This window comes from Cottoperca gobio, chromosome 7 (assembly GCF_900634415.1).
Source record: "Cottoperca gobio chromosome 7, fCotGob3.1, whole genome shotgun sequence".
NCBI lineage: Eukaryota > Metazoa > Chordata > Actinopteri > Perciformes > Bovichtidae > Cottoperca > Cottoperca gobio.
The window spans coordinates 15,859,973-15,874,265 of record NC_041361.1 but is presented as its reverse complement, the minus strand read 5'-3'; the positions used below and the strand labels follow the sequence as shown (position 1 = coordinate 15,874,265).

General features: G+C 40.2%; 1 protein-coding gene across 1 annotated transcript in view; it reads left to right on the top strand.

Annotated features, from left to right (window-relative positions):
- LOC115010813 (helicase ARIP4-like) overlaps window positions 1-14,293 on the top strand; it is a 59,137-nt gene that overhangs the window by 4,016 nt on the left and 40,828 nt on the right. Inside the window, exon 2 of the mRNA XM_029435616.1 lies at window positions 11,705-11,856. Within this exon, the coding sequence (XP_029291476.1) occupies window positions 11,751-11,856 (106 nt within the window). The 5' untranslated portion in view covers window positions 11,705-11,750. The remainder of the gene's footprint in view (window positions 1-11,704; window positions 11,857-14,293) is intronic.

The following is a 14,293-nucleotide window of genomic DNA, read 5'->3' as shown; positions in this document are numbered from 1 at the left end:
GTCTTACATTAACAAAGATACATTATTGGACAGAATTGTGCACAAACGGATTTTGATCATGTATGTGCACAAAATGCTGTCTCTCAAAGATAAAAACCATTTAATATTTAAGACCATAACATCAAATAGGAACCAGATAGAAAATCTGTCTCTGAGCTTTTCTGTAGATGAGGACAGGAAGGGGACAGTGTGGGTCTCCCTGACCTCACCCTAAAACAGTGGGGGAGGGACGGCAGCACCACCTACACTCCTTGTAAAACAGCAAAACACAGTAAAACACAGAAGGTCTGACTGACCTCCGCTGCTCATATTCAGAGAAGACTTGAAACATCACAGCGGGTAAAGTAGATTTAAGTTGAGATTAGTAACAGTGTTAACCTCCCTCCTTATGGCCGGAGAGTTTAAATCACTGAAGTAGAAAGAGAGGAAGGAATGTAGGGCGACTGAGACTCTCAGGCCTCCGCTGCTTCTCATGTTTTAGTCACTCTTAAAACAACATGTGTCTCTGACCTACTAATACTCCTCTCCTTTACTTACTATAACCTTTAAATCTTTAATAGGAAAGGGAAGTGTAGTTTCTAGTTCACCTCTCTCATCAAGAGAAACTCTGTGATCCTGTAACAGAAGTACTGCGTTTCGAAGGAAAATGTATTTTCTCGATCGCAGTTTTAAACACGTGGTTAAAGTTGTACGTTGAAACAAAACTACTTGGTTAGGTTTAGTAAAAGATCGTGGTTTGGGTTAAGATAAGTGTTTAACATAAGTTACGTACTTTACTTACGTGACGTAAGTAAAGTACGTAATGTTACATAAGTTAACTCGCGTAAGTTTAGTTGAAATAAGTAAACGTTACCTGGGGGAAAGTCCCGTGCAGACTTTGATTAGAAACGTGTTTGTGATACGTCAATAAAAACAACTTTATCTGCCGGAAAATTAAACGTGATTGACGATGCAGTTTCGTTGTATGGAGCTATGAGGGATAAAACAATTGGTGCAGCAAAGGTCAACGCTGACTGGCTTACAGCATCGACCCTGCTCTACGTTATACATTTGAAATGCATATACATGTCTAACACTGCAGTTAGGAGGATGGATCAGTCTAATAGGCTCTCTCTGTCCTTCATGTCTGGGGATCTGAAACCGTTGTCAATGAAAGTAAAGTTGGATGCAAGTCGTCACGGCAGCAGGGCGGCTCAGTTGCCAGAGGAACGGTCTCACAACGGAAAGGTCACAGACTCGGTTCATGTTCCTGTGTCTTCACTGTGACATTTGGTCTGCTGTTTCTTACAGTTAGAAACACATCAGCATGAGGCAGTTTAATACAACGCCGCCGCCTCCAACTGTAGGTGGAAATCTAGTCCTGCGTGACACTCGCTCAAAATGGAATCCGCTTCATAAAGACGATCTCTTGGTTGTATTGGTTTGTATTATATTGTTCCTCATAAATGATAACATGGTGTACGATCTACAGTAGTGATAGGAATAGATAAAGACATTATCGATTCTGATTAAAGCACCATTTTTTTACTAATTCCTGATTCATTTAATTGACTTAGTCTCGAAAAAAAGTAGCGTCAACGCAGCTGTTTTTAAAAAAAAATTTATTTGTCTGCCTCATGACATTTGAACATATTGAAAGAAAAGTATAATGCTTATTTTCTTAAAAGGCTATAACGTTTGAATAAATTACAGCACTCCTTTTCAAAAAGGAATAAGCTTGAACCAAATATAAAACTCTCTCTCTTCCTGTCCGCCTTGACTCCTTCTTGTTATGAGTCTCCAGCAGCGTAGACACAGTTTCAGAGTTTGACGTCATGACTCATGAGTTTTTGTAACCAGTTAATGTCAGAAAGACACGCCGGCATCGATAAAAGGAATTGATCATCTTGGAGGAATAAAATTGCGATGGATCGGATCATTTGGATCCGGCTCTTGTTTACCAGCCCTATTCTGCAGTAGCGCTTTTAAGTCGTCCGGTCATCCTTATAATCAGTTACTGCTGATGTTGATGACAGGGCTGGCATTGAGTAAATGTTCACGGTTGAGTAATGTGAATAGATAGAAATCTTATATCAATTTAGTTTATTGAACGTTAATGCTCCGGGAAGTCTGAGTTAATTAAATCAAGTGGGGATCATCCAAAACATTTCAAAACCACGGATGATCATTTCTCTGTCGGTTTAATTGATGAATTGTTTTGTGCATTAACAGATGAGGGTGAAAGTCGATCAGTCAGCTAGTTTTTCAAGTAGTGGAGTATTTTTGAGTTATTGAATTGTGTGTACTTTTAGTAACAGTAAAATAAGTTATAATAAGTTCTGAGGGGACATATGAGTGTTACACCTGAAGGCTGTGTGCGGGCTGTCAGCTGTAAAAAGGTAAACGGTTGAGCATACAGTTGCCTTTATGCTCTCCTGACTGTTTTTGCTTTGATGGAAAGATTGTGGAAAATCCCCCATACTACTGATACACTCCGGTAAGGGACTTATCCTGCAGTGAATATCTAAACTTTTAATGATTTAACATCTTTCTCGAGATGCGAACGCTTGTAAGTTATTCTCCGAGAGTCTTTGTATTGGTTTGATTGACTGTGTGTCTTTATCTGAGCCTTCATGAACCTGTTTGCTCTTTTACTTCTATCTTTGTGAGGGATAATAAAGTTGTAAACTGGGAGGCTGTATTTTGTATTACTCTAAATTCTTCCCTTAATGAAATCTTTAGCATTCCTGGACTTAGGCACTCAGAAGTCTCCTGGATAAGTGAATCATTTACTTGAGGTTTATGATGTGTTCAGTTTTAATTATTTCAAATTTGTTTCTGACAAATCATGTCCTATTCCCTCAGTTTGCTACGGTAAATGGCTGTAAATACTACGATACCCATGAGCCTCAGCCAGTGTTGCCATGGATCTGCTAAGCCAATCGGATGTGGCGACCAAATGGTGTCAAGTTTGTGGGAGGAGCCAGCGACTGCTTAAACGATTAATTGACAATTAAAATAGTTGCTGATTCATTTTCTTTGGATTGACAAATCGAGTAATTGACCAATTTATTTTTATCAGTAGTATTTAGACCAGGGGTCGGGAACCTTTTTGGCTGGAAAGCCATAAAAGCCAAATATTTTTTTATGTATTTCCTTGAGAGCCATATATTTAATACATTTGAATGCAACTTTACGTGTGCATTTTTTAAGAATAACACTTCTCCGAGTACTAATAGCGGTATCAGTGTTTCATTGAACACGTGCTCTTTTATTAAATAAACTAAACGCTTACGTTATTTATCTCATTTATGTGCACGTTTCAGTGTTTACTGCACGGGTGTCAAACTCAAGGAAATTATATCCGAACCGCTAGAAAATATCATGTCTGCGAGCCATATTGCGTTATCGAAAGAGCCATATATGGCTCGCGAGCCATAGGTTCCCGACCCCTGATTTAGACAGTGATGGTCCTCTCAAATATAGAAAGACTGTGTGTGTGTGTGGGTGCGTGTGTGTGTGTGTGTGTGTGTGTGTGTGTGTGTGTTCCACCGAATGGCTCTTTAGGAGTGTTACTATCGAGCAGCTCTGTCTGTGTGAAGGTTGTATAACTGTGTGTGTACATTACAGCAGGTGTTGGTGTTTTAATGTGTTGATCAGTCTCCTCCGATAGTCCAGGCTCTCTCCTCTTACATAGGTATTTCTCAGTGTGTGTGTGTGTGTGTGTGTGTGTGTGTGTGTGTGTGTGTGTGTGTGTGTGTGTGTGTGTGTGTGTGTGTGTGTGTGTGTGTGTGTGTGTGTGTGTGTGTGTGTGTGTGTGTGTGTGTGTGCCTGTGTTGTTGTTGACATTAGTCATTTGTTGACCATAATCCTGCACCTCATGCTCTTCTGTCATCTTGTTTATCTCGGTGTCCCAGTTAACTTACAATACTGTTTGTGTGTTGTTGTTGTTTGAACTCATCTGTCAGTAATCTCTGTTCAGTGTCATGTTTGTCCCACTTTCAATATCAGCACGTCGGTTTTTTCAGTGTCACTTATTAGCCTCAGAAAGACGGGCCTGTATCTAACGTGTGAACCGTGAGTCACTGTGTGCATCTGTATACTGCAGACTATATATGTATTTTTGTACGTTAGAACTTATTCAACTAATCAAGCGGTTCGTGTTGTTGCTTCATATGGAAACTTGCGTCACTGAGTTGTCGTGGTGATAATTATGTAATAGCTGCCATTTGTGAACTCATTAATCTGTTCTGAACTGTAACAAATCCGAGCTACTGTCTGTTCCCAGACTTTATTTTCCTGTGGGTGAAGCGGGACAGCTGCAGCTGCACCACAGCACAGGAGTTTCCATAAGTAATAATTACAGGCAGCTTCAATGCTACAGTCCAGAGACACATCTGTGGCTTTTGCATGTGTTGCCACACAAATCTATTAACGGAGCGATGGCCCCGAAAGCTTTTTTAGATGTTTTGCTCCCATCCACTTGACTAGCTCGGATAACTCCTGAGTCGTATTTATTTAACTCTGCAGACTTTGTTTTCGTCCCGTTAATGATTAATGATCAGAGGTCAGAAAGGGTCGGTGCAGATACGCTAAATACGATTTCAGTAATGAGGTAGATAATAGTTTTGCAACTGCTGGATTTGCATGGTAAAGTGAAGTCTTACATATTTCAATGTATCATGGTTGAATATAATGTTTTATATATAAGTACTGTGTTCAATGATGTGTTTTCAATCAGTCTTCATTTCTTGTTTTGTACAACCAGCAGTTCAAAATACTTTTGGTTTAATGATGTAAAACAGACAAAAGCATTATTTAATTTTTAAATGCATACTTAAACCATTAAATTATCAAATAAATGTAGTCTTTTAAACAGAATGTCAATCCACTAATGAACTTATCATTTCCAACTATGTAAAAGATGTAAAGGTCTATGAAGAGGCCGTAGGGAGGGATTATTGGATGCCAAAATGTTTTGGGATTTTAAGCTCAGATGTAAACAAACACCCTCGATTTAACTGCAGACACTAATGTTTTATCACAGTTTGCTTTTTTTTGGGTTCAGCTACCAATACTTTTCAATTCTACACCATATGTTGTAACAATCTGTTTCCCCCTGTTGGATCTTATTCCCTTTAAGATGTTTAGTGCGTCTGATAAACCTGAGAGAAAAGATAGAATTTGGCAGAGACAGATTGGGAAAATCTAAGACTGGATTTCTATTGATAAGCATTTGCTGGCTTGCCCGCACGGTTTAAAAAAGAATCTGCCTTTAATAGTGGAAAGAAATTGATTCCTGTAGATAAAAAGGATAGCTGGTGCCCATGACTCCCAATTAAACATAAAATTGATCGCTGTTGAAGTTCTTTCCGTAAAAACACTTTTTTTCCCACCACAATCTTTACACCCTCAGAAGAGACAAAGTGTTTTGTTTGTGGTTAACTCTTCAGTGTCCGCGCAGTCTTTTCTCATCAGTGTTGTATTGGCTGCTGTCAGAATAAGCCGCCTCCTACTGTAGTTTACATGGGTTAGGCAGAGGAGACCCTTCCCCTCCGGTGTCCCCATATGAACCCTAAACAAACCCAATGAACCCTCTAAGTCCTCACTGATTGGCTGGACCACAACCAGCAGCATCCAATTAGAGATCATCTTGGCGCAATGATTTCTGGTCCCTCCCTTGTTACCTCTCGACCCCTCCCACTACATGAACTCAGGAGGCATTGATAAAGTGTGTAAGCTCCTGCATTACTTGGCTGCTGATTCTCTTCATTTGATGCAGACATCAGAACAAAAATGAACAGTGTTTTGACTTAGAAGAATATAGTCAGTGTCTTCACTGTCTGGCCACTAAAAGCTCCACAACAAGAGATGTGATCATTCATAGGTGAGGTTTTGTTTTTTCTTCTTCTTGTTTCACTGTGCTCGGATGATGCAGGCCAAAGGGAGCAAAGGTGGGCGGGATTACGTATGACACCCAGGTGAGATTGGCCCCGAGGGTTTAGAAATATCCTCTGAAGCGAGTCAGTGCAGGTCAGCTGATCTGCTGTTTACAGATCCAGGTCACTACTTTGAGCAAGACCTCTAGGCCAAAGTATTAAATGCAGGCTAATCCTGAACAAACTTGTATACAAGTTGTAGGTGCTTTCAGGTTTAAAGACAGAATTAGAAAAACAGTTTGTCTGCATGGGCGGTCTCAGGTCCAACTTAGAATTGGCAGGTGTGACTGGCTGTGGTCACATTTAAATGAAGACTTATTTCAATGTGTGTTGTTTAACGTTATGCAAACAAAGCAAGAAAAGATGACGACAGATGTGAAAATATATCTTTCTTTCTCTGAACTGAAGCATAGTAACGCAGTGTGACAAATATTTATGTTTTGGATTGCGAGTTATGCTGAAGCAATTCGAACAGTCAAATATTAAGTTGATCAAACGCAAACTTTTAGAGTTATTTATCAAGGACTAACGCCGCGTCCCACTTCCATAATGCACACAGGTTGTTATTACGTTCACACTTTAGGAGTGGCTCACACCTGGAAAACATTTATTTATTGTATTATATTATTATATTCTACATTTATTAACATTTATAAGCAATAATCATTTCCTGACTTGATGCCCGGTTAGTAAAGCAAACGTGATTTTAAAAAGTCATGAACCCTCAACAAAGAGTCAGAAATACCTTTTTGTCTCTTGCTACACCACTGCTTTCAATATTAAGCGTGTGTGTGTGTGTGTGTGTGTGTGTGTGTGTGTGTGTGTGTGTGTGTGTGTGTGTGTGTGTGTGTGTGTGTGTGTGTGTGTGTGTGTGTGTGTGTGTGTGTGTGTGTGTGTGTGCTTTAAATGAAAGCAACCTGAGTTGATTGGTAAAGCCCTCCCACCATCACCAGCCTTCAGTATTGTATTATTCTGTTAAACAAGCGAGGGTATGTGGTGCAGTTCTTCTCTGTAAGCCAAACCAAAAGCAAGGTGTTATACAATATCCTTTTTCAGAGCCACAAATTGAAGCGTTACTATTCTTGCAAATGACCTCCGTTTGGGTTCAGTTGACGTCAGTAGTGAGTTTATCAAAGGAGGAGACTGATCTGTGGTTAATGGTTTTAAATGAAGGTAAATTATCTGTCTAGTGTTGGCATGTTCTGCATGTTCTACAGAGGTTATGAACTCTTGTTGAGGTGAAGGTGAGGTGCAATGAAACAGCCATGCTCAGTCCGTTCGGTCTTTAATTTGTCTTTTCTTCAGAGCTCATTTTCAGAAAGAGCCCTGAACTCCAAGCAAATCTGATATTGAACAGATTGTGCCAAATCAGACTTTTTTGGAAAGTTTGACTTTATGCAGTTCATTTGCTTGGTTCTTTATTGCCCACACACACACACACACACACACACACACACACACACACACACACTTAAATCTGCCTATAATGAGACCCTGGAATGCAGTGTGTGTGTGTGTGTGTGTGTGTCCTTGCATCTTGGCATACATCTTATACAACTTTTGTTTTCTTCTAGTAAGCTGAACAGTGGCATTATTCGCCAGATCTTATGCAAGCAGCTGTCTTCTCACTGCCCCCTCCTGACTTGCCACTCATGTTTTGTTTTATTTCTCTGTAATTATATGGTTTATGTCTGCAGATAAATATGTGAAGTATTTTGTCCACTAAACCCTCGGCAGGACACACTTCTGTGTAAGAATGCACCTGTGTTATCAACCTAAATCACAAACTGGGGCCGGGATGTAAAAGAAAGTGTAGAGTCTTTATGTTCACCTCATTGAATCAGAATGTACCAGAAGATGAGGCCCAAGGAATAAAAGTAAAACATTTTGAAAACTAAAGACAACAAAACATTTAAACAATATTAGAAAAATGATAAAAACATTAAAAACACAAAGTTTTGTAATCTCACATTGACAGCAGAGCACATGACTGACTGATATTTAATATTCAAGTCCAGAGTTTCCTACGTGCAAACAATTTGTTATGGTTGGATGCTGGAAAACAACGTTGCAGTCACAAGCTTTGGCCAATTATACAACTGACTGTATTGTTGTACAGTTTCACAGCCTGCAACATTCTGACCAGTCCGGATATTCAATTTCATTTCTTATTCAGGGACGGTAAATATATTATATCCCCTTTTGGTGTGCAGTCCAAATAAATATTGAAAGCATAACCCACAGACTTTATATCCAGTCTGTGGAAGACGGTTATAATTATTATAGTGTGGGCTCGCTCCACATTCTCCCTGTGGCTGCTGGTGTCCCGTTAACGTGTAACACTGCTGAGCTCAGAATGTGCCGGGGCCTGTCCTCCTCCAGGATGCCGTTTAAAAAGAAGACCTGTAGCAAGATGCATCTTCTCTGTTCCTCACCTGGAGCCTCACAGAGGGACCTCAGAGCATCTACCATTCTGGCTTCCAGTGCAGACGCAGCCGAGACAACTAGTTACTAAAAGTGCAAAGTAGACATAAAACCTAGTGAAACATTTTCCGTTTAACATTTGAGAGGATGAGTTTCGTGTTCTGTAAAAGAGGATAAATAAAATGTTTGTAGAAGCTCCTGTCAGATCATCATTTCACTAAGATCTGGCTAAGAATTTGAAACGGAAATCTGCAACAGTTTATATAATCAATTAATCATTGTGCTTGTTTAATCAAGCAAAACTTCTCTTCTAGATTGTCAAATGTGAAGATTTGCTGCTTTTTTTATTGAAGACATCTCGAGCGTTGGCATTTCATAGACCAAACAATTAGTGAATGAAAAAAGTAATCGACAGAGTAACTGATACTGAAAATAATATTTATAATAATAATAATTTAGATTCTTTTCTCTACAAAGTGTTTTTTACTTTAATAACAAAACAATATTGACCAATGTCTTGGTCAGTAGTCAGAAATGATTATCACAAGACATCCGTTTGTTTCACAGCAGCTGTTGTGTCCATGAGCCTTGAGAGATTCACAGCGGTGGATTACTCCGTATGGGAGTGTGTATGATCTCATGCTGGTTCTGTGTTGCCCTATTTTTTTACTAGAGACATTTAGGTTGTCTCGCCTCCCCCCTTTGATCATGGGGATGTTTTTAGGACACCAGACAGACCAGACTGCTCCCCTCCCCCCTGCCTCTCCGCACACCCCCCTCCCTCATCATCCTGTCTTTGTCCATATCCCCCATCATCCTTTATGCCTCCCTCGTTTTATTTGTATTCCCCCTCTGTGCTTTTTATATTTTGCCCTAATCAGCATCCCGTTTCCATACTCACTGAATTTAAATGGCCTCTCACTCTGGCAGCCAAAAGCAATGCTGTACTCCACAGTGCAATGTTGGCTGAATGAGACGTCCTTGGCCCGCCTCCAGGAGAGGTTATGTAAGGTCAAATTGTGTAGGTTATAAAATGTGGATGTTTCTTTTATTAACTCTTTGTGTGCAAGTATTTTCAAGAGAACCGCTGGAAGTTTCTTGAAAGTTTATGGCAGCTACTTTAGCACAAATGAAAATCTCTTTCTGAATCTCTATTCAATGTCTATATTGAATTTGAATGTGTATCAATGTCCATTCCTGGCTTTTGAAGCAGTCTTACACATAGACGCACAAACAGTAACACAAGTGTCACAAGAAACGGGCACACAAAGGCCCCCCAGACACATTTGTCTCCGGCATGTAATGTTACACAAGAACTTGACTGATCCAAGTGCTGTTCGTGCTTGTTCCTAACTGTGTTCTGTGGTTGATGATGTGATAACAGTGTCACACTTTCTGATGCCTGTGGGATTTTTGAGCTCCAACCAACCAGCAGAAGAGTCCCCAGCCCCCCCTCCCCCCGTCCCCCCCCGTCCAGACTCAACAACCAGGCCTATTTGATGTATTGCCACAACCTAGCTAACCCTAACCCTTGTTTGAATGCCATTGAATGGCCAAGATGCATCTTTTCTTTTGGAATGTTGAAATGCTTTTAGGGTTTAAATAACTTCTTGCGGTCATGTGAATAACATCTGCCATGTTCAAAAAACAACAGCATTAGTCATTTATCAAATGAGCATAAGGGATGTTTATATTTAATGTTAGAGGGAATAGTAACAGGCTTTGTATCGTCCTTGGGAGGAGGTTGTGTAGGAAGTAGTTAATGAAACCGCGGGTCACGTCTTGTCATCAACTGTAAATAACGGGTTTTCTTTCCTTAACCCACAGTAGAAAGGGATTTTGTCTTGCCGAGGTTCAGTGCTGCAGCACTAATGGCCAGTGTGTGTGTGTGTGTGTCCGCCGCACAGTCCTTGGGCTGAGTTGAGGAGTTTTATTTCACTCTCTTGAACGTAAGCGGAATAAAATGGGACTTAAAGAGAGCATGATGATTATGTCGCTATCATCTGAACTACACTACAGAATTCTACTTGCACAAAGCTGTCGTGAGTGATCTCTCGCAAGTCTTTCACAACTTTGCACGCTTTTGCAATTTTATTTACAAAAATCTGAAATCCGTTAAAATGGGCTTTGAGGTTGTATACACATCTGCGCTTTGGTAAACCAGAGCATCGGAGTAAAAGCGAGTTCACCAGGTTCTTGCTTACTGGTTTTCAATGATTTCAAAGCATTTATGAGGCTTTTAAAACAGCCTTATCCAGTCACCTGTTGCGTAATCTGCTGTGTAACGTTATGCAAGGTGAGCTGGCAGGTGATCAACAGTAAACCTTGCTGTGATGCTGTTGCTCTCATCTGAGTGGGAGTGAATATTATTCAAAGCCTTTGTTTTTAACCAAGCAAGACCACTAAGGCGATAATTCTTGTTTACGGTGGTAGACGTAGGCCCGAAGAAAAAGTTTCACTACAACTCCGAAGCCTTGGGGAATTTATATGTTTCTATATTTGTCTCGCATGAAAAATGCATTGAGAAAGTCTTTGTTTTCTTATTTACTAATGTCAAGGTTTCTTTAATACCGGATGTGGATTATGACCTTGGTAATTATATATTTGCGTTATCAGAGGGCTATAAAATGAAAAGTAGCTTTTACCAAACCGTAGCTAATAGTGAGGGCCACGGCAGCAGTCTGTGGTTCAGTTTATGTCTGTTTCACTCTGGCACAGAGAGAAGCCTGTGAGTAATGCTACTGTAATTACCCTGCTTTAAAAGCATCCCAGAAAGTCTTGAGAGCTCTCTCACTGTGTGTCTCTCTGTGGTACATGTCCCCCTGTCCATCTGCAGCGCTGTCTTTCATCTGCAGGTCATGATCTGTGTCTCTCACAGAGAACCTGTAATATGCATATATGTATATGTATATGTATATGTATATGTATATGTATATGTATATGTATATGTATATGTATATGTATATGCATATGTCCTGTCTTTGAACAAATCTAAAACCCTGGAGGTAAACTTTACTTATAAAGCAAACAAAAGAATGTGTTCTCTTTCCTCAGGAGAATACACACATTATACAAATATGAGAATAGACAAATACTCATTTTTGTTTTCAGTATTAAAACTTAAAATGTCTCCAAATTGGAATTTTCCAAATTTTCTTTGTAGTGAGGATAAAGCAAATTGGCAAACACTCCTCGTGGAGTTTCCCCCTTCCTGTTGTCTTTCTACTCTTGAGAACAACTTCAAACCGTAGACAGATGGCAGAGGAGGAGCCATTAACTTTACATCAAAAATTCATTTATTCAGTGTGTCTGTGTTCATGCCTGTACTTGTTCATCTATCACACCTGTATTCTTTGTTTCAGGTGTGTAGTGTGGCCATGCTGAGGTAGCAGCAGCCTGCAGGTCAGGATGTCTGAAGAAGAGGACTGGCTGAATGGGAGGAAGAGGGAGAGGGAGATCTGCTACGTCACCGATGAAGACAACGATGGAGATGATGAAGATGAGCGGATACCTGGTGAGTCAGAATGGTAGATTATGACCCAATCACTATTGGTTCTTTAAGTTAGGGAGCTTACAAGATGTTTGGAGAAGTTTGTTTATTTTTTTATTCATTGTGGACGAGCCCATCAGAAATATGGTGGCTCCAATTGACATGCCTGGAGAACATTTATTACATCCATACATAATTGCATTTACAGACACTATTTATTTTAAATCGAGCTGTTAGAACAAAGTGAACCGGCGGCTGTACTGTCCACATGTGTGACCAGACAAGCTCTCCACATCAGCCTCTGGCCTTCTGTTCTCTCTGCAGAAACAAACTCCTCTACACCTCCTCGTCTCCTCTCATTTCTTCTGTTGCCAGTATGTGTTACATAATCCAATGAATCATCATTAGTTCTATTAGATGCTGAGTCGTCTGTGTGGGGGGAGGAAGGTGTCTCTAGTAATGTGTTTTTCTGTGTAGGAGTTAAGATTTAAACTTCGCTTGGATAACTTAAATGACGTCAGTCTTTGGATGACTTTGACCTCATTACGCAGAGAGAAACGCTTTCAGCTTTTATTATTTACAGTTTTTAGGACCTGAAATGAGAGATGGAGGAGGTGAAGCACGTGAAGAAAGCACCTTGTTAACTTGCCGTCTTACATTTCATAAACTTAACATAGCATGGAAACGTTCCTCCCATTTGATTTTAAATAAACACCTTGAGTTCTGAAGCGTATAAAGTGTCACTGAGAGGCAAAGAGTGAGATTTACTGCAGGGATAACTATTGTCTTTTTGAGCACCAACTTGAGTTGTATAGCTTAAGAAGAGGACTTTTTGGTTTTCAATCCTTCAAAGCGCTGTTTGAAGAATAAGATCAAGTTTTAAGTTTTTTTTAAATTAGAATGAAGTTAACAAGGCTGATTAATATAATTAGTGTTATGTAAATAAGAGTCCTCAAGTACAAATGTGTGGGATAAACCTGTTGCAGTCTGTTTTTTGGTGTATCACTCCATAGTAAGCATATTATAAAAGCTTAACACCCACCCTGTGAACACACAGAAACACTACATCCGTGTGTTTCTTTCCTTGTCTTTTCCAGGATGTCTTTACTCTTTATTGTTCTGTTTTTATCACTTCATGTCTTCTCTCTCCCTCTGTCTTTTAAATGTTAAACACTTTTCTGGCACCTTCTGTATTCCTAACATGCTGCGCAGCAAGCTAGCTCACAGAGCAACACGAAAAAAAATATCTAGCATCTGCTAAAAATGTGCTTACTTATTGAGAGACGTACGAGAATATCTCATCACATATCTCATGTGTGTACAGTAGGCCTAAATGTGAAGCTAAAGCCAGCAGCTGGTTAGCTTAGCTTAGCTTAACAGACATAGACTGTATAAAATATGGACATAGTATCCGTGACGTTACCCATGAAGAGCCATTGTGTAGCTCAAAGTGGGTGGCTTCGGTTGTCTCCATCTTGGCATCATCTAACTCCGAGCTAATCTAAAAATGGGCATCATCTGTGAAATTGAGGCGGGCCCGGTTGACACAGCAAAACAGACAACTAGCGGTTAGCGACCTGAGACGGCACCCACCTGTCACTCAAAGCAGCCCTAATAATGTGGAGCCAGTTTTTCCCTCTACTTGTGGATCGTTATTTTGCCTTCTTCCTTGGTCAGTATATTTACTCTAGCTTTAAAACTGAGGTCGCTAAAGACCGTAAAGTTAGCCGGGGCTGCCGGCGAATGAAAGGATGTGTTGTACTGTCTGATCAAACGTATCTCCTTACCATCCTAGAAAAAAGTAATATATTTGCAAACAACCAATATTTGTGCTATCACTCCAGTTGGATTAGGGTGACTGAGAATGGGTGAAATTCAGGACATGGGAGCTGGTGGTGGGAATGACCTCCTGTACATTACATTCTGTGTCAGCAAACAGTGGTAACAATACTATTAGTATTCTCTCCTGCAGACTTTGAAAAACGCTGTTTGGATCTTGTAAAGCAGCACGATTGATTTATTATCTGTGGCTCGTATCACATTGAGTGCCTTAAAGAAATAGTTCAGCATTTTGGGAAATACACAATGTTCGCTTTCTTTTTGAGAAACATGAAGCGGGGTAACGGCTTGTTCTTCAGCTGTATTAGTAAATCCATGGATCAATCAATGCTTTCTGTGACTTCACAGATTGGTAAGTGGCCACCAACAGATGTGCATGAAGTTTCCAGCCTATAGCGAGCTGTGAGTCATCGTTTGATAACCCTTTTTTATGCGGCAGATTGCTTGTTACGTTTGAGGCCAAGGCAGCAGAGCCCTGTGATCCTGTGAAGAACTCTTAACACACACAGACTGTACATGTTGTCCTAATTGCAGCAGCAGTACCCTGTTTGATGCCATTTACCAGTAATGCTAGCTGTGTTAGGTAGGTGCTCGGTGTGTGTGTGTGTGTGTGTGTGTGTGT